Raw genomic sequence first — 21,913 nt, 5'->3', positions numbered from 1 at the left:
TTCTTATTTATTTGCTTCATAGTCTTGGAATGTAGCAGTGAGCAAAACAGACACAATTCTGAACCTTTGTGGAGCTTATATTGTAAAGGAGGAAGACAAACAGATGATAAATATAATATGATAATATAATAAATGCTAGAATACATTTAAGAGTTGATTCAGGTTTTATAGAATCTGAATTTTACACAGTTTAAGGGTCCCTGGATAAGGCAAAGAATACAAAATTATGAATACAAAGTTAGGTCCTGAATTTTGCAAGAGTCCTTGCAAATGAAACTTAAGCTTTAGTGGCTTGAGTATAAACGTGTCTCTGAATCTGATTTAAAGTGTTATGGCAAAAAGTAGAGCAGGTTAATTGGGGCAAGTACTACTGGTTGGTGGAGTACATGTGGTTTTGGCCAAGTTGCAATTTTAAAATTCAGAGTAGGGGCATTTGAGCAAGGACTTGAACATGGTGAGATATCCAGGTCACACAGATATCCAGGGAAGAGCATTCACACACCAGGAACAGGCAATGCAAATGCACTAAGGCCAGAGTCCACCAGGCACGTGGGAAAGAAAGACGGGAAGGAAGCCAGTGTAGCTGTAGCCCAGGGAGCCAGGAGGAGAAGAGTAGAAATGAGGTGTGTGCTGGGGGTGTGGGCCAGATGGAGCAGAAGCGTGTGTGGTCACTACCGCAGCCAACAGTGAAGGGAAGTGGGCTAGAGGGCACCAACTTCCGTTGTGAAGATGGGTGAATTTTCTAGACAAGTTTAAGGAATCTAATGATAAAAATTAAGTAGGCCTTGAAAACTAGAGGATGATTTCTGGCAAACTTTTTTTTTAAACTTACTATGAAACTACATTTGGGGGAAAAACTCTTAAGAATTATTTTACAAAGCTTTTACACTGGTAATTCAATATTCACGTAAATAATTTGTGTAACGTGTTAAATATTTGACAGTCTTAGCTTATACAATCTCCTTATGGGGTCATTTTAAGCAGAAACTATGGCAAGAATGTTCATTATAACTTGAGAAAATTTTCCATTGTTTAAACATTGGATTGTATTATTTCCTGCTATTTGCTTAACATACATCTTGATGATTTCCTTAGCCGCATATTTAATAACCAGCAACATAACTGACCAAGATATCAAATGATGAAGTTACAAAACTGAATGATGAAATCAAACAATTCTGCTTCGTGTTTAAATAGTAACAATTTTCAAAGACACTTGAGATTCTTTATAAGCATTAATTTATTAATTCCACACAATTCCTCTGAGGTAAACCACAAGGATTCTTTCTTTCATTTTTCCAGCCCTGTGGCCCAGAGATGTGACATGCCTTGCTGACATTTGTTAAGTTCTTTGGATGTAAGAGGCTAAAGACATAATTGGGCATGGGTGATGATGGATTGATTCTCTAATCCCAATTCACTTGCACATCTCTGCCCTAGATTTCCTAATAACTCCAGCTGCATGACTGGATCTTTGTTATGTGAGTCACTATGGTCTCTAGGGGATGTAGGAGAGAATTAGTTTCCATCAGTAACAAGACACATTTCTATCTGACATGTTCCTTCCCCTGTTCCAAGGGTCATCCCTTCAAAACTTTATCGTGGCCATGTAATCTTAATGCTGACTGATAAGGGTACATGAAAAAGAGAATTGTTTTCATGTAATATTTCATAAATAAGAGAGGAACAAGTATAACTGTAAAGAATATTCTGTAAGCACTCCATATAGTAGTTTTGTGCCTTTGAATAAATTACTTGTCCTTCTTCCTCAACTTTCTAGTTTTTAAATAAAGGGCCTTAAGACTAGAAGAATTGTCATTTTCTGTTCTAAAATTTCTGCATGTCTCAGTTTTTGATGAATCCTAAAATATGCTTGGCTCTGAAGTAGGCACTGCAGAAGACATGAAAGATGTGTGTATTTCAGGCTCCTACCTTCCTGGAACTTACCAGTACCTCCTAGACAATGGCATTTGTAAATTTGGGCTTAGCCTACTGCTCTTAAGCATTCATGATACATCTTAGGTGATCAATGCAGCATAGAATAAGCATACTCGGTTTTCTTCTGAATGTGACAGTAAGGACCACTGACACCTAATGCAGATGCAAGTGAAAGGAAACAGTATTAAGTGAATATTCTCAGTTACTAAAATATATAGAAGGATCACCTTGCTTATTTTCTCGCTTTCTTAATGACAGGAACCTGTGTCTTGACTTTCTCTTAAAAACTCTAGGTTAGTGGTAAATGTACATTAAGAGGTCAGTGAATTCTTCATAGTGGTTTGGTGATGGGTGTGGTTCATTCGGATGGGGAGAGATCTGGAGTTATTACTGTGAGGTATCACATCGTGTACCACTTTCAGCTTCAGTGGAAGGTGTCTTGACTGCAGTGGGCTTTTCATCTCATCTGTATCTTGAATGTTTAAAAAGTTTATACATAGCTATGGTTGATTATAAGAAAAAATTATGAAAATATTTATGACATTGCAATCATATTTTAAAACAATATAATGCTTGTTTTATAGATTATTTTAATGTTTTAAATAAGGATTAAATAGCTATTACTAAGACATTTCCAAAAAAATGAGAAACAATTTGAAGAGTGTTAGAGGACAAAGTATAGATATTTATTAAATGAAAGAATATGTAATATAGCAAAGGGATTTATTTTACCTAAATGACAACTTTGACTGTAAAACTGATAATCTTTTTCTTTACTCATTGTATACATAGATTGAACCAATTATGGTATATAGCCTTATGTAGAGCTTATATATAAGAAAGTTAAAGAGGATTTATCTTTTGGGAACGAAAACGTTTGTTTTCTACCTTCACACTTGTAAATTACTAGTTGAGTTGCTTTGGCTAGAACCTCACTGAACATGACTAAAACCTGGAAATGAGAGGGGAAGGAGAGAGGATTTAAAGAGTGTTTCTCTGCCAACTTTGTATCTTATGTTTTGACGTAGCCAGAGAAGGTCTCCTAAAGAAATTTCCAGTGACCCTAACTGGACACAGGCACAGGCTATAGTTTTCAACAGCAAAGTTACAGGCCTGTTCAAAAAAGAAAAAAAGAAAGACATATGAATGTGAAAATGTGGGAAAAAAAAAAGTGGTAAAATGATCATTAGTTTGAATTAAATGAGTTTTGAGGGAAGATTAAAGATGTCTCCCTGATATTTTCTCAGTAAAAAAGTCCCACTCTTCTATCCTCTGCCTCTTTAAAGTTTTTCTCACATTTGGAAGTCAATTCTTTTGTTAGAACCTACGAAGATCAATAGAAAACAAAACAAAACAAAACTTACTGTCTTTATGTTTTTTGCTCAGAGTACAAAGCTTAACTTTCTAATTAAAATACAAAAGGTGTATAATTTTAAGCTGTGAAGAACTCTGCATAATTTTATCAATAAAATTATGATAATTATGATAATGAAAGAACTCTGTATAATTTTAAGCTAAAATAACTTTTTTTAAGCTGTTTTTTTGTTGTTTTGTTTTGTTTTTGTGGTACGCAGGCCTCTCACCGCTGTGGCCTCTCCCGCTGCGGAGCACAGGCTCCGGACGCGCAGGCCCAGCGGCCAATGGCCCACGGGCCCAGCCGCTCTGCGGCACGTGGGATCCTCCCGGACCGGGGCACAAACCCGCGTCCCCTGCATCGGCAGGTGGACTCCCAACCACTGCGCCACCAGGGAAGCCCTAAGCTGTTCTTTTGAATGCATAAAACAAATAGTGGAATCACTGTTTTCAATTTGGTCTTGTTTTTGTAGTAACTAAACATGCTTCTATTTTCTTACCCCAGAGAATCGGCCAGTGTGACCTGGGATATTGAACAGGTCACTTTGTCTGATGAAGGCTCCTATGAGTGCATTGCCGTCAGCAGTGCAGGGACTGGACGGGCAGAGACGTTCTTTGACGTGTCAGGTAATTATCCCTAATTGCTTTGCAATTGCCTAAGTATTAATGTAGCTATGGAAATGGGAGGTTTGTTAATCCAGGCTTCACTGCATATTAACTGTGTGACCTGCCTTGGGCCAGTTACTTAAGAACTCAGTGCCTTGGATCCCCTAACTATAAAATGATGACAATAAGAGTAACAGTCTCTATCTCATGGAGAAACTGAAGATTAAATGAGACAGTGTATGTCAGGCACTTAGAAGAGAGTCTGGCACATAGAAACACCTAATAGACATTAGCTGTTTTTATTATTGTTGTTGTTATTATCATTATTATTATTATGGGGGCTCAATAAATATATTTTGATCTCCATATAGTATTTTCCATTGAAAAAATAAAATATCAGAAAAGGGAGAGATCCATTCTGATTATAGCAACGTTCAACTTTCCCTTTCCCTCTCCCATATTTATAATGAGCAGAGTGCTTTTGTGAATGGATTCTGACATCTAAGTTGAAGACAATAAGGAAAGTATCACATTCAAAAAACATAGGACCTCAGTGGCTACAATATTGGTGTTAAGAAGGGCAGAAGTCATGCTAATTAAGTTACATTTAAATAGTGTGTTTCCTGTGAATAAATGGGCAAGGCTCAGATTACTTTACAAGGTAGAATGTATTTTAGTGAAAAAAATTCATTTTTTCCTCTAATCTCCCAGATTAGAAACCCAAAAGACTACCATTATCAATTAGAAACCAAACAGACTACCATATATTATCATTGATCAGGACTTAAGCCACTTACTCAGCATATATCTAGAATTTATTGGAAACTTTGTTTTGACTCAGTTATTTTCTACCTGCCTCCTAGCCTAGGGTTGCTGTGTGTTTAATAGTAAGCCTGTTCTGACTTAAATGTGCCTGTTGAGTTTATAACAATGTCTGAATTGTCAATTTAGTATTGATGTGCCTTTTCTTTGGAAAATTTAAGACAAAAGTAGCCTTATAACTGTAGGGCTGTTTAGAAGCCTAGGATTTATGTTTGTTATCATTAAGTCCAAGCTGAACTTTAAAACAGAGGCGTGCAAGCCTGTTCTTCTTGCAGTAAATTATTCATTTTCTCTTATTCTTAGAAAAATAAAGTTCGTCTTCTGAAACAATTTAGCAAGTTGACATGCATCATAAACTATTCATTTTTTTCATCTCCAGTAATTATGAAAAGCATTGGAATCGTTGTCAACATTCCTCAGCTTCTGGGGAAACAAACACTTGAGCACTTGAGGGTTTTTTTCCCAGCAGTATTAATTAAGGGAAGGACAATAGGGAAAGGGGTTTGAGTGAGTTGATTCAGACATCTTGCATAAATAACTGGAAAGTACCAGAAAGAACTCCTGAACTGACTGCTAAGAATTTGGCCCTGTGGTGTCAGTAGCTTCCAAATATACACTCTACACGTGCCCTTCTAGTATTAATCTGTGCCAGCCGAGCCATGGTATTGCTAGGAAGTTTTACTGTACCAAAGCCACTTTTCAGGAATTGTGTCCCACTGGTTAATTATGAAAGAAGGGCAGAAGCGTGGATTGCATGGCAATGACTGTAACAGCAGAAGTAGCAAGCAAGTGCCCCTTTGGACTTGAAAGCGTGGACATTTCTTTCTGGGCTAACTTTTGTTTAATCTTCCAGCCTCCAACCTCCACCCAGGTCCTGGCTCAGCCACCCTACTGTCACTACTAACCAGCACACCAGAATCAGATTTGAATTCACAGGATAATTAGATCTCGTACTTTGGACAGGAGTGTTGGGAAAGCACGGCATGATGGAATGGTGATGTTTTTGTATCACTGTGGATGAACATTTATAAAGTCAAATAGCACCCAAGAACTGTTTCAAGAAAAGTTAAAGTTCTAGCAATATGTTACTTCATTTTTTTTTCAGCATTTCCTTCTAGACAACATTTTTAAGGATTTTTGGTTCATTGGAGATATTGGTTATTGATATATTGGTTTTAAATGCAAAATGGGTATAAAAAGAATTATACCTCTTTTATTGTATATAAACATATAGAAAACAATGAACAGAACTGCAGAAGCAGGAAAAAATTCTTTACAAATGATAGTTTGTACTTTACTTTATATTAATTTTCTCTACTGAATTTATTTTTTTAGCATAATGTCCCCCACCTGCAATGCACACATACATACAATACCAACATTTTGGCTTTAAGTAAAATTGAAAAGAGAAAACTTGTCAAGGGCATGTCAGTGACAGGCAATCTTAAATTTTAATTTCAGGATATTCTTTTAGAACAGGGTAAGACTTGGAAATAATATTATACCACCTCATCATTTTATAGCTAAAGAAACTGAAGCCCAGAGCAGGCAGGTGCCCCATTTCTGATCAGATGGATAGGTAGTGAGAAGTAGATTCTTAGCCTCCTGACTCTCAGTCCAGTGATCGTTACCTAATGTCACAAGGCCTATGCTTATCATTCTTTCTCAGTTTTGAGGTTTCATCTCTGGTCCCCTAATCCTAGCCTCAGCCATTCTTTCACTTAAGAATGACTGCCCCTCATCCTCCCAGGACCAGGCTGTTTCCGGTAATTTGTTATCTTGGCCTCTTTTGCAAACTGCTGTAATTCTCCATCATCTCCTCCATCACCACCAAATTTATTGATGTATGCATAAATATTTCAGTGCATATACTATTATCTGTAGATATTTATGCAGTGATGGTATTGTATGTCATATTTAAAAATCTCCTCTCCTCCTGGATATTAGCAGAAAGTTGGCATTTTACGTATTTGAATTTATATTTGAAGAGGAAATAGACTCTGAGGCAGATTTTGCACGCAAGAGGGTTATTGCTGAGTTTCCTAGGAAAGAACACCTGTAAGGGAGTGGAAGAAGTTAAACTGTGATATAATCACAACAGGGGCCTCAGCTGATCCTACAGGGAATTCTGGAGCTGGGGTGACCCTGAATTGAGGCAAGAGAGCTGCATCTTTTTCCTTCATTAAGTGGTCCCTGGAAGTGGGCTGCACTGGAAAGGGGGTCTAACCCGAGCATGTTAGCTCCCTTGGCCATGAGCTCAGTAGCCCAAAAGCAGAGCAGCTAGGGAAATGAGTGCCTAGGTCCTTGAGAAAGATCTAGGTGTGCACCCAGCCTTCCCTGTATGCCCATAATATGGGATTTTACATTTTCTAAAATTCCCTAGTCTAGTTGAAGAAGTTTGTTTAAAAAGAACAAAAAAAGAAACCCACACAAAATGTTTTGTGGTCTTCAAAAAGATTTTGATACAGTGTCAACACGTGTTCACAAATACTCGCCTCCGGGTCTTTGATGGTCCATACCATCTTGTACGTTAGCATCACAGAGCCTTAGTGCTAGAAGGGGTCTTTCAGATTACCTAATTTAATCATCTCATTTTTCAAATAGGGAAACAAACATTGTGAATAAATTGGCTTATCTAAGGTCATACAGCTAGTTAGGGATAAAGCTAGGCAGCCTATGTTTGCCAGACTCAGCAAATAAAAACATAAGACGCCCAGTTAAATGTGTCTCTAATATTTCACGAGTCATACTTATACTAAAATGTTATTTGATATTTATCTAAAATTCAGATTTAGCAAACCATCCCGTATTTTATCTGTCAAGCCTAACCAGACTTCAGTCAGACCTTCCTAACTTTCTCCTGTACTCTTTCCAATCGATTCATTAGCTCTTTTCATAAGAGATTTTAAAAACATAGCAGAATTGTAAAAATTAAGGATTTTTAAAATGATTTAGAATAACATATACTCCTCTAAAAATGTTTGGAAAACAAAGATAAATATAAAGGAAAATATGAAACATATACACAGTTCTCTCTCTCAGCGATGACCACTATGGTTTTGGCGTATTACTTCTAGGTTTTATTATAGGCTTATGTTATCCATCTGCACGTATATATAGTTTTGAATAAAGAAGTATAAAGTTGGATCTTGAATATCTGATACTCTTTCACATTTAAACTGAAACAGACACATGGGTTTCCAGCTAGTTTTTATTGCTATATTATTGCTCAATAATGGCTTGCTATGGCAGGTTATTTTAAAGCATTTGGGCAGAGTGAGCTTTACAGGGGCATTTGGATTTACAGTATTCTCAAACCTAACTAGAGCAATATGTGATTTTCTCTAGAAATGTAGTTAAATATTTAATTAGTAAGTGCCTTTTGACCACATCTGAAATGCGCATGCATTACTCAATGCCTTTTGTGTACATGGTCCTGTGTGTATAATTTTTTTAAAAGTTTATGCCTTACTGTTAACTTGCCTTTCTTAAATCCAACATTCCTCATCTTCACTGGGAGAAATTCATCTTACTCTAATGTACTGTGTCTTAATGAGCTTATAATCCCCTTAAAGCTGATACCATTGTATCTTTTCCATATCTACCATACTTCATGCGCTGTTTTCTTTAAAACACGAAGTAAATGGTTTTAAAATTTTAAAAATCCATAAATGCTACTTTCTTCAAAATTCAAATCAAAATTTGACTCATTCTGCAATCCTGAATCAGTCTAGTCATATCATTTTGCCATGCCTCTTTGATCCTCGTATCTATAATTTACAGATTTGGACTTGAGTGTACTTTGGTATGTAAACATGCACTCCTACTGAAAGCATTTTTCAACTAGATGATAATTTTCTTGGGGTGACAGACATACGTATTAATGAATACGTTCCGCTGTACTGCATCTTTCCTACTAGATATTCAACACATTCTCATTAAATTTTTAAACCACCTCTATGAGTGAGCAAAATGACTTCTGGGTCTTTCAATTTGAATCTTTTCATTTCACACAGAGCCCCCGCCAGTCATCCAAGTGCCTAATAATGTTACAGTCGCTCCTGGAGAAAGAACACTTTTGACCTGTCTTGTCATCAGTGCAGTGGATTACAATCTAACCTGGCGGAGGAATGACAGAGATGTCAGGCTGGCAGATCCAGTAGGAATGAGGGTCTTGGCCAACCTTTCCCTGGAGCTGAGGAGTGTGAAATTCAGCGATGCCGGAGAATATCACTGTGTGGTTTCCAGTGAAGGAGGATTATCGGCTGCATCGGTTTTCCTCACAGTGCAAGGTACTGTGCTTATGGTAACTTCTGAATTGTGGCGTCTTTCTGTCTTCCTTCTTTGATCTCTATTCCCTTAAGTTGTCTGTCTGAGGGTATCTACGCAAACAGTTACAGTTTTGAAAGATAGAATGCTTGTGGACCTTGAGGTGACTCCACAAGCTGACTAAACTGGAAACTAAAACATCACTAACAAATAGGTGACTTTAAAACAAACACAGCTAATCCTCGTAGTTGAAGACCTTTATTTTAAGCAAATAGAAATAGAAATTGTCTCTGGATGATTTAATGGTTTTAAATTCTCTCATTTATCCTGTGAACTTTAAAAAAAAACTAATTGTTAATAATTGATAAAAAACTTTTTTTCCCAATGTGAGTGCATTATTTGCATATTTAATTTACTTTTATGGTTTAATTAAGTTTTAAGATGTTTCTCATCTAGGTGAAATTTTATTGAAACTAGCAGAGCTGTTTTTACCTTATTTATGTTAGACACACACACACGCACGCACGCACGCACGCACGCACGGTACTTACTGAAGGTAAGCTAATGGTAAGCCAAACTTGAATTGTCTATATAGACTAAATGATAGTTTCAGATAGCTGAAAACAAGGCATTAACAATGTGTTCTACTCGCTACCATCAAATGAAGATCAGAAACTATTCCTAAGTATCTCTTTCAGTAGAATCATAATTGGCTTCTAAATGTCTCTAGAGTCTTAATGTAATGAGCAACTTACTCTTGGCAGTTCTACACAGTTTAGCTGAAAGATTCGGTTGCTGCCTTAGCAGAATATTTCATTTCAAATCCTTGATGTGGGAGACTGATTGCTTTGGAATTGGGTCTGGCTCCTTGGTTGTGCTACTAGCAACAACTTTATAACATGCCTCAAGTAACACTGTCAGATGGTTTTTTAACATGGTGATCTAAGAGAGTGACCACTGAGTTTTGGAGGCTAGCTCTTGGAATGTTATTAATGGCAAAAAAGTGAAACTGCCATGAGACTTAATAAAATGGTTGACATCCGATTCTGGTTTTCTCGCTGGTAGTTGAGATATATTCTGCAATCCGACTGTATGGCTGTGTGTCTTTTGTTAGTTGATCTGCTGAAACCTCTGGGGGAACATTACTTTTGTAAATGATTGACTGCATTTCTACGTGGTAAACTACCTAGATCATTTGAGTCAATACAAGTAGTAACTTGAGTTACTAGAGTTTTGGAAGTATTTTTACCAAACTGATTGTTTCAGATAGGATAAATGCTCATGGATTTCTGAAATGTGACCTTGGTTCTTTCCCTGGAGTCCCTTAGAATGGGATTGTAAAATAAAATCAGAGCCTTCCTTGTTTCCCCAGATTAACTTTTAATCCTTTCGTATTGTTTAGTCAATTTGAGTAGTGATTCTCAGACTTTCATGAATAAAGAATTATCCAAGGAACTTTTGAAAAAGCAGAAATTCTAACCCCACACCCCGAGATTCTGATTTCACAGGCCTGGTATAGGGCCTGGGGATCTGCATTTATAACAGACCTCTCAGGTGGTTTCAGGGACAACATTTTCCAAAACAGCATTTGAATCTATTCCAAAGTATGAATCCTATGATGTAGAAATGCATACTTTTAAAGGAAACCCTAAACTCTCTTCTTTCTGGTAAAATAGACTCATTATTATCTAATGATTTAAGTTCTGAGGTAAGATGTTACATAATGTACAAAATACAAATACAAAAAACACATGTCATTACATGATTACTGGCTAGCCTGTATAATCTCTAGTGGTGTAAATCTGTTTAGAGGCATTGTTTTATGGCCTGTCTAGTTGGTCTTGAGTTTGAGGGAACAATTTTGATGAAAAATTTGTTTTAAAAATCTAACAAAAATATGTTCTAGAATTGATGGCACTGTTTAATAAAAAATAAGAGATTCTAGTTAACTGTAGCCATCTGATTATCTTATGGTTATACATTATTGAAAAGCAGTGGGTATTTGATGAAATAAACTGCTGTACCTAGGATTATAATTCCTGCGAATATGTTTGCTAACTATTGACATTGAATCATAAATTGTATATGAATTTCATTTTTATGCAGTTAAATGTTTTAAAAAATAAAAAATAGTTCAAGAAAGCTTAAAAGAGACAATAGTTACTTGGATTGAATATGCACTTTAAGAATATTTTTCTTGCTTACAGGGGAATCAGTAGCTTAATTTATAACCTCATTTATGTTATTCTGCCTCCACAGATCTGTTTGGAAACTGTTTCTATCTGGAATACTTCTTTAAAAAAAACTATTTATTTATTTTTGGCTGCATTGGGGCTTCGTTGCTGTACGCGGGCTTTCTCTAGTTGCGGCGAGCGGGGGCTACTTGTTGTTGCAGTACATGGGCTTCTCCCTGCGGTGGCTTCTCTTGTTGTGGAGCATGGGCTCTAGGCGTGAGGGCTTCAGTAGCTGTGGCACACAGGCTCAGTAGTTGTGGCTCACAGGCTCTAGAGCGGAGGCTCAGTAGTCCTGGCACATGGGCTTAGTTGTTCCAGGGCATGTGGGATCTTCCTGGACCAGGGCTCGAACCCGTGTCCCCTGCATTGGCAGGCAGATTCTTAACCACTGTGCCACCAGGGAAGTCCTGGAATACTTTTAAAAATTAAGCATCCAGATTTTACAAATTTTGGTAGTAGTTAGCAAGGATTTTCTGGTTAAAAATAGTATGTCTAGCTACTGCAACCTCTTCTCAATAACAGTAGAATATCTGTAAAGATCTCAAAAAGACAAAACTGAACAATACTAAAAACCAGTTGCAATATACAGTGGCAAAAATTTGGGGAGGAATTTTATAGGTTATATATAAAGATTCTTATTTGTATAAATAAGTATATAATTTTCACTTATATTTTAAGTTCAATGGAATGAAAATTTCAATCAGTGGTCCATCTTTTCTTATGTTCACATGAAAGCAGGGAGGATGTATCTCTGTTCCTTCATTTCATAGTTTGCTTCAGAAAGAAAATGTTACTCTTTAGGGAGCCAGCGTGCTATCTCCTTAAACCTATCAATAGCTATAACCATCTAGTTAGGAAAACAGTAGGACAAGAAGTGGACAGGCAACCTGGCACCATGTAAAAAATTGGAACCTGAGATATGTTTCTCACCAAGTGAAAATATTTGGAAGCAAGAGAAACATTGATGGGTATGTCAGAAGGGATTTTAGAGACAAATGGTAGCAGAGGGGAGCATCCCATCTCAGCCAGAAGGGCATCATGGGTGAGAATCAGGTAAGGAGCTATGCACATCAGATTCTTAGCCACAGAGCTGCAAAGAGGGTTCAACTAGAACAAAAGTAGATGGAGAATGAAGTTAGGTCCATTCAAACACTTTGTTGACTGACACTGAGTCTGGGGAGATGCCACATCATTTCAGGATTAATAAACAGAAGACTGTCAAAACAGATGCTGCAGAACAGGAAAAAATAAAGCATAAGACCTGAGAAAAAAATACTGGGGAATAAAACAAGGCGGGGAAAGACTTAGAAGAAATTGATGCTTTGAAAGTAGTAGTTTATTCTAAAGACTGGAAAAAAAAATGTTTAGTGTCACCAGTCTTTCAGAAAGACCTATCCTCCTTTAAGTGGGAGTATATATTTATAAAGGAAGAACTGGCTAAGATGAAAGGACAATAGCAAGTGCGATGGAAGAAATAAAAAGGGATTTGATGTTAAAAATGCAATATTATAATTCAGTCTGAATCAGAAATACTGAAGAACAGAATTTGTACTACATATAATAAAATCAGGGATGTGCTGCATAAACTTGAGAAGTTCTTTCAGAATATTGAGGCAAAGGACTAAGACTCGAATAATATGATTTTTTAAGTGGAAATAAAAACAAAGAATGGAACTGTAAGGTTTATAGGTATATAACATATATAAGTACACAGCAAAGACAACTGAAACTAAAGAAATAGTCAAAGATATAATTGAAGAAAAGTGCACTAGGGAGGAAAAAAAAATTGTCCTGAGTGAGCAAATCAAGCAAGGTCAGTGAAGGGAGAACTTGATCTAGACACATCCTGGCTGAAATTTCAAATTACTGTTATGAGGGGCAAAACTCCACAGTATACAGACTAAACCAGTACATTGTAAACAGAGTGATAAAATCAGACTGGTGTCAAACTTCTCAGATATGCTCAAGCCTGGAAAGTAATTAAAGTGGATATCTGTCATATTTTGGCTCTTAGGGTCTGAACATGTTCTGTAATTTGAAGAGGAATTATTTACTATCTTGGAAAACAAACTTACGGTTACCGGCGGGAAGGGGGGGCGATAAATTGGGAGATTGGGTTTGACATATACACACTACTAAATATAAAATAGATAACTAATAAAGACCTACTGTACAGCACAGGGAACTCTACTCAATACTCTGTAATGACCTATATGGGAAAAGAATCTAAAAAAGAGTGGCTATATGTATCTGTGTAACTGATTCACTTTGCTGTACAGCAGAAAGTAACACAACATTGTAAATCAACTATACTTCAATAAAAAAAAAAAAAGAAGGTGGAAAGCATACGAGATCAGATAATTACCTTTCCCTAAACCCTTGCAGGTTACATTACCTAGAGTCAGCCACTCAGATGTTCCTGTGGGATTTTAGTTCTTACTAAGTCCATGGACATTTAAAAGACTTCAATTTTGGCAGCATCATGGAATTTTGAGTCCAGCAGCAGCAGAAGCAAATGTCCCAGTGGCCTTTTTCCATCACTCTTAATTTCCCTCAGTGACTAATAGGCTCATTATCAATTTATCAGAAGAGCCTTGAAAAGAAATGCTGATTGCAGAAACTGTGGTTGTTCAGTCAGTCTCACTAATGAGCATGGGAGAATGTGAATGGGTTGATACGCTTATTTCATTATGAGAATTCCTTACTGTGGAGATCAAGGTATAACTAGACACAGGAAACTTTTCAGAAAACTCTGCTTACCTCAAGCAGGGTTTACCACAAGACTCAGAAGTACAGCTATGCAAACAAAATAACAATCAAATAAAAACCACACACAGTTCTGCTAGGAGGAAAAAAAAACTAGATTGATATATACAAAAATGTGATTGTTGGTGGCAATGGACCTATAAGTGACTTTTTACTTATGCTTTTCTGTACTTGAAAAAAGTATTCAATAGAAATGAATTATCTTAAACCTTTGTGTAAATAAGACTTTAAAAGTTTTAAAAATGCTGACATTAATTTTATTGGGGAGATCAAATTATGTGTGGGTATATGTTTTCTTTCTTTGCTAAATATTCTATAAATTTGCTTTATCGCTTTTATATTTAAAATAATTAAGATATAATTAAAGTAAATAGGAGATAATTAAAAATAAGGAATAATTAAGAAAAATTCGGAAATAATGCCTCTCAAAAAGTGTCAAGTGAGAAATTTTGACACTACAAAAAATCATATTTGAAAGCTTAAAGTTCTGGAATTTTATAGGATTATATCACAGAGTAATCTGTTTTGAATCATTTCTGAGTGAGGTAAGAGAAAAAGGAGAAATGCAGAATATTAATTGATAATTACATTAGATTTTCTTATAGCTAATAGTCCAGTAAGAGAATCATGAAAATCCCCTTAACTTTCCCCTTTGCAAGATTTTCACAGGAATAAATTTTGACTTATAGAAGTCTGTATCTATGTTTGAATAATAAAAATTGAATTTAATTAGCTCATCTATTTTCCTAGACATTTTAATACATTGAAGTCTTGGTATTTAAGCTTTTTATTTTTGGAGGTTGACCTGAGACATGTATATGTCTGTTTCAGATACTAGTGCCATCTTTGTGGATTTCATTTAGATGAGATGAAATCGTATACTTAAAACTCCTAAATTGTTACTTGTTGTCAAAAGTTAATTTTATTCACTGCTTTGGTTCTTTGCTGTCTCAGTGTGAATCAGCACAAATGAATAAGATGCTCTGTTAAAATACTGGGTTTTGTTGTCTGTGGAATCCTAGGGATCTAATAAGGAGTGAGTTGGAGGCTTTTAGATTTGAAGGAAAATATTCTAGTGAAATTTTACATCAAGTATATCCTGCAGTGATATCCATGAAATGTGTAGTTTTCCTACAGAAATGATTGCTTTCCTACTTCTTTCCAGGCTGACTGTAAACTTTATGAAGAGAAAAGTTTAATATTCACTTACTTTATCTGACGAATGTACTCTGCTGACTCAATGGTTAGGGGCAAGCTTCTGTTATAATACGATTCAATTCCATGCAGTAAAATGTATAAATAAATATTATGCATTTCATTCTTTTGTCTTTCGTGCAAGGCATCTATGTGGTATATAGATCTTAGACCACTTTATTTGTAGATAGAAAGAATCATATTTCTCTAAAGCTTGGAAGACAGAAACATTATTAAAATGTCTTTAAATAGAAGTTATAAGGAAGGGTAAAGAATTAGAGTTATTTACATTGTAAAAAGAAAAAAAGGGATGAGATGGCCTAATAAATACTTCAAGTATATGAGAAATTGTTATAAAGAAGCTTTACACCAAGGACATTTTAATTTCCAGCAAAAATGGACCATTAGAAAATGTGTATTAAGCCAAGCCTGATGGATTTAAGTGAGCTAGAAAGATGTCCAGATGTTGGAGAGGTTAAATGATGGACTGTGATAACTTTCACAGTTCAGGGACTGCTGGGAAGAGATAGAACAGACGAGGAATCACCAAGCACTTCAATCCACTAAGTTATCCAAATCCAAATGAAGCACTTCAATCCACTGTTATCCATTTAAAAACTTTTGAGAATTCGTGACATACATTATGCCATCTAACCCTCACAAATTGTGTGTATTTGTATCTGCGGGGTTAGTGGCTTGCCCTAGGTTACAAAGCCAGCAAGTGGCAAAGCCCAGATCTGAACTAGGTCTTTCCATCATTCTAAATAGTGTACAGAAATGCCTACACATGCTATTAACAGGTCTAAGGTACAGGTGGGTAGAAGAAAGTATAAAAAGAGAAAATAAATAAAGGGTCCTTGGGCTTCCCCGGTGGCGCAGTGGTTGAGAGTCCGCCTGCCGATGCAGGGGACACGGATTCGTGCCCCGGTCCGGGAGGATCCCACATGCCGCGGAGCGGCTGGGCCTGTGAGCCATGGCCGCTGAGCCTGCGCGTCCGGAGCCTGTGCTCCGCAACGGGAGAGGCCACAACAGTGAGAGGCCCGCGTACCGCAAAAAAAATAAATAGATAAAAAAAATAAAGGGTCCTTAAGTATGAATAGGAAAGTGAGAGTACTCACTTTTAAAAAATTTTTTTTAAATAGAAAAGATACAAAGTGTCTGCAAGTTCCTGGCACATGGGTAAAGAATAGCTGGAAATCTAAATCTAAATAAATAAATAAAAAGTTTGGTGAATCCTTTGACCTAAGTTCTGATAGAGCAGCTGGTAAGGAACAGCCTAGAGGAAAGAGAGAACTGGGAATATGCACACAGAGACCATGTAAGATGACTAGACTAAGCTACATTAGGGCAGGACCCAGTTTTCTTCAGTTTGGGGTCTTTAGTGCCTGACATAATATCTGGCACTTAGTTTTGTGTGCATGAATGTCTGTGGGAAGACTGAATGAAAAGCAGAGTGCTTAGCTAGGCAAAGGAACTATTGCCAAGTCTGGAAAATCCTATGTCAGAACATGTAGTAAAAATTGACTTCATTCAGATTCCCTTGAAATGTTAATTAATGTTTCTTTGAGTTACTGTTTTATAAATTAATGACGCAGCTAAAAAGCAAATTGTGTTTCTGAAGATTAGATATTTGTAATACGGGAAAAACGTAATGGCTTACTATTTTTATACATGAGGAAGGAGCTTTGATATTTGACTATTATGAATAAAAATTGAATTAGAGCTAGTACCCAAAATAGGAGTACTTATGGCTGCATCTGCAGAAGGGTAGGATATGTGAGGAACATTTGATTATTGAGACTGCAAAGCTGATAGATAGCTGTTATGTTGATGAGATCTTCATTGATGCTATTTCCCACAGCACTATCTAAATCATACTATGTCAGGTATATATTTTTTCCATAATAATGAAACCAATCCTGAAATGTATGAAGTGCCTTGACTTAAAACACATTTTTTACAAAAGGTCAGAGGTGGTATCTTGTTTGTCCATTTGTTTATACATTTATTCGTTCACTCATGTATTCACCAAAAATTTAAATGTCAGACATTCTGCTCCTTGCTGAGGATATAAATGAGAAGAAAACAACATCCTTCCCCTCAGTAAGTCCATAGTAAAAAAAAAAAAAAGGACATAACTAAATTTAAAAAATAAATAACTATTACCCAATGGGATAGGAACTTAACCAAGGTACTATAGGAGCCTTGAATACTGTCTCAGTAATGAGTGGAGATTGAGAAGGGCTTCACACAGGAGATGGTGTCTGAGGTATCCACTGGAATATGAGTCAGCATTTGCCAGATAGAAGTCAGGAAAGTCCTTCTAGATGGAGAACCCTACACGTGCAAAGCCCTGGAAAAATGAGGGCACAGAAATGTGAGCTTGCCGAGAGTAGAGGGTCTGACTGAGTTGGGAGCTTTGTCCTCACGAAGGTGTGATTTTCTTTTTCCTGTGCTGTCTTCAGTAATCTTTTCAAAATATACATAGAAGGATCACATAGGTTTGTGGTTTTGTGATGTTGGTTCAGCAAAAGACAAGGTAATTGGGGGAAAAAAAGTGTTTGTAGTGACGCTCCATGGAGTTTAGGCTGGATAAAGAAAGAAGAGAGGGTGAAAGGCATGGTCTGATGGATTGGAATAAAAAAGAAGGTTCAAAGGAGTTGAGGCCATGATGAATTTGGAGAAGGGAAGTATGGGAGTCAGGAAGTGACAGCTGGAAGGATGGGAGGTTGTGACTTAAACTGGACTCCCAAGACTAAATATTCTTCCAATCCCATTGTGGGTTGCTTCCCTGATAAGATAACTAAGGTAGCAGGTGAATTTGTCTAGCAAGATAAATTAATTACCAGATTTAAAAATCTTTCCTTCAAGAAGTGCTAGTTAGATCCAGTTTCATATACTTTTGATTCTATGCCTGTTGCATGATAATTTGTAAAAATAATCCCTGTTTTGTAAAATGTGCGGCCACATTTAAAAAAATATTTATTGTTTTTTTCAGAGCAGTTTTAGATTCACAGCAAAATTAAAACAAAGGTACAGAGATTTCCCATATGCCCCCTGCCCCAACACATGCATAATCTCTCCCATTATCAACATCTCCCACCAGAGTGGTACATTTGTTACAAGTGATGAACCTGCATTGACACATCATAATCACCCAAAGTCCATAGTTTACATTAGAATTCATTTTTGGTGTTGTACAGTCTATGGGTTTGGACAAATGTATAATAACATGTATCATAGTAACCATACAGAGTATTTTCACTGCCTTAAAAATCCTCTCTTCTCTGCCTGTTCATCTGTTTTTCCCACCTTCCCAACCGCTGGAACCCTCTTATCTTACTACTATCTCCATAGTTTTGCCTTTCCCAAAATGTCATATCCTTGGAATCATTCAATAACTAGCCATTTCAGATTGGCTCCTTTCACTAAAATTCCTCCATGTCTTTTCATGGCTTGATAGCTCATTTCTTTTTAGCACTGAAAAATATTCTGTTGTCTGAATGAACATAATCAGCTTTTTATAGTCAAAAGATATTCTTGCTATAATTGATTCTGAATCAGGAGATGCAAGTAGATATATGTAAAGCTTTAATAGTATCCTGCTAATATGCCAAGAAGTAATAATGGTAATTTGATACTTTTCTCCAAGTCAAATGGGAATGTTACGTCTAAGCTTTGGCCTTCCTCTTTAGTTTGGAAATTCTCTGATTTTGGAAAATTGTTATAAAGGGGACCCACTAAAAAAAGGCAATGTAATAGGCAATGTTAGTCATCATTTACTTGAAGATTTTCTTTTTAAAAAACTTTTATTGGAGTTACTTGATTTACAAGATTTTCTAAATAAGAAAACACTAAACTTTAAAAATTCTTTCCTCTGATCAACCATATTTATTGTCTTAATCTGTTTTAGCTAATCATCCAAAGAAGCTCCTGAATTCATGACTTCTTGTTGTTAAGGAAAGAAAGCATGTAGCATTAAATAGAAAAAATGTTAATGTATAAATAATTTTACACTAGGAATTACTTAAAATGGGTATAAAGGCAGCAAACATTTGATACATTTACATATTCTTATATTGGAAAAATAAAAGTAAATTTTGAAGAAAAGAAATCTTGATGCATATTTGCCATTAAGATTTTGTCATTAAAATAGAATGTAGCCTAAATGTATCATTGTTTGTCTCTGAAATTATTGCCTTTCTCTTATTAACTGAATTTCATAACCACACTGGAATTTGGGTGTGGAATTTTTTTGCAAATCTAGCAGGTAACTGTCAATATTTAGTCTTTGCCTGTGTGTTCTATTGCCACTGTACCCACTCACTGGTAAGTCAAAGAATTAGCGACCTTCTCTCTTGCTCTCTAGTCCAGCACAGTCCAGTAAAACTTTATATAATGATGGAAATGTTGTGTATCTGTGCTGTCCCACATAACAGCTACCAGCTGTATGTGTCAACTTAGCACCTGAAATATAGCTAATGCACCTAAGGAGCTTGTTTTGAAATTTGACTTGTTTTTGGAAATTTTAAATTTTAATTTAAATAGGCATGTAGCTAGTGAAGACAGCTCCAGTTTTTCTGGAGAAAAAAGAAAGGCAGAAAAAGCAAGAACCGAAGTCTTAGGAAACTTATTTCTACTGCCCTGTAGACTAACCATTATCGTAATTCATTTGAATTATTGCCATTCAGGAATAATTCTACCATTTTGGGAAAGTTGTAGCCAGGTCTTCATATTTTCATTGATGAGATTTGATTTGGAAATGTTGCATTTGATTCCATATCTGGAATTTCAGTGGCCCTTGCCTCTTTCCCAGGCCATTGATACCTGTTTTCATTTGTTTTGATCATTTGGCTGATTGGTTAGTTTTAAGTTTTCCTCCTTTGCTGTTTGGAAGGACTCCCTGGCCACTTATGCAAACTGTCTAGTAGTCCTGGAAAAACTTAAAAATATTAAAATATATTCCATTGCCATTTCTTTTTTTTTAAACATCTTTATTACAGTATAATTGCTTTAAAATGGTGTGTTAGTTTCTGCTTTATAACAAAGTGAATCGGTTATACATATACATATGTTCCCATATCTCTTCCCTCTTCTGTCTCCCTCCCTCCCACCCTCCCTATCCCACCCCTCCAGGCGGTCACAAAGCACAGAGCTGATCTCCCTGTGCTATGCGGCTGCTTCCCACTAGCTATCTACCTTACGTTTGATAGTGTATATATGTCCATGCCTCTCTCTCGCTTTGTCACACCTTACTCTTCTCCCTCCCCATATCCTCAAGTCCATTCTCTAGTAGGTCTAGTAGGACACAGTCTTTATTCCTGTCTTACCCCTAGGTTCTTCATGACATTTTTTTTTTCTTAAATTCCATATATATGTGTTAGCATACGGTATTTGTCTCTCTCTTTCTGACTTACTTCACTCTGTATGACAGACTCTAGGTCTATCCACCTCATTACAAATAGGTCAATTTCGTTTCATTTTATGGCTGAGTAATATTCCATTGTATATATGTGCCACATCTTCTTTATCCATTCAACCGATGATGGACACTTAGGTTGTTTCCGTCTCCGGGCTATTGTAAATAGAGCTGCAGTGAACATATTGGTACATGACTCTTTTTGAATTCTGGTTTTCTCAGGGTATATGCCCGGTAGTGGGATTGCTGGGTCATATGGTAATTCTATTTTTAGTTTTTTAAGGAACCTCCATACTGTTCTCCATAGTGGCTGTATCAATTTACATTCCCACCAGCAGTGCAGGAGGGTTCCCTTTTCTCCACACCCTCTTCAGCATTTACTGTTTGTAGATTTTTTGATGATGGCCATTCTGACTGGTGTGAGATGATATCTCGTTGTAGTTTTGATTTGCATTTCTCTAATGATTAGTGATGTTGAGCATTCTTTCATGTGTTTTTTGGCATTTCTACTGATTGAAGATTCAGGAAAAATTAAGTGAGCAAGCACATCTATCCATTGTAAATCATTCTTAGTGAAATTTTGTTACTCTCATTATGCAAGCTTCACACTTAAAAGTTAGTTACCATCAGAACTAGCTAGAGTTACCTTCCTAATCAGAAACTGAAGTAATGCATTTTAGAACAATGCCAATTCGTTTTAAATAAGCTTATTGAGGTAAATCAGTAGGTACACATCTGTTAAAACAGGACACAGCAACTACTAATTACAATTCTCAGCAGGCTCAGTAATAGTCATTATGTAACCTTTTGAAGTTAGCTTTTTCTATAGTAAATACAGATATTTAGAAGGGTCAGAGATTCTGTAAAATACATTTTCAGGCTGTAGGATTCAATGGAACCTAGGTTCAGTAATTAAATACTAATTACTTTCCAATTTCTCATGTAGCATGGCTTGATGTTAGACCACGCAACATTTTAAGGGAATATATTATCCGCAATAAAAAATATTTTGGGGAACAGTTGTAAAACAGTTCTAATATGTTTCCAGAAATATAAGTCAATTAGGTGGTTGGGCTGAAAGTAGGTTTAAACAGTCTCCAAAATGAGGATCTTTACTTAGCTTTTATGGAGAGAACTCAAGTAAGAAAGGAAACTTAATACTAAAAACTAGTTAATGGAGTATCTTTCTTCTCATCAGAGTCTTAACTCCTCATGACATAAAGTTTATCATTAGGAACATTTAGAAGCCTGGGAATCTTATATCACAGAGATCTATTGATAGCCTTGAAATACTTTTTGTCCAGAATGTAAT

At 36.3% G+C, this 21,913-nt stretch overlaps 1 protein-coding gene across 1 annotated transcript in view; it reads left to right on the top strand.

Moving 5' to 3' along the window:
* The window catches only part of HMCN1 (hemicentin 1), a 525,244-nt gene that overhangs the window by 195,546 nt on the left and 307,785 nt on the right, over nucleotides 1–21,913 (top strand). Inside the window, exons 10-11 of the mRNA XM_027083004.1 lie at nucleotides 3,797–3,918; nucleotides 8,736–9,011. Of these exons, the coding sequence (XP_026938805.1) occupies nucleotides 3,797–3,918; nucleotides 8,736–9,011 (398 nt within the window). The remainder of the gene's footprint in view (nucleotides 1–3,796; nucleotides 3,919–8,735; nucleotides 9,012–21,913) is intronic.

This window comes from Aethalodelphis obliquidens, unplaced genomic scaffold (assembly GCF_003676395.1).
Source record: "Aethalodelphis obliquidens isolate GAN/ISIS:26980383/991018 unplaced genomic scaffold, ASM367639v1 scaffold48, whole genome shotgun sequence".
Classification (NCBI taxonomy): Eukaryota; Metazoa; Chordata; class Mammalia; order Artiodactyla; family Delphinidae; genus Aethalodelphis; species Aethalodelphis obliquidens.
The sequence above is the reverse complement of the archived record's forward strand: the minus strand, read 5'-3'. Positions and strand labels throughout refer to the sequence as shown.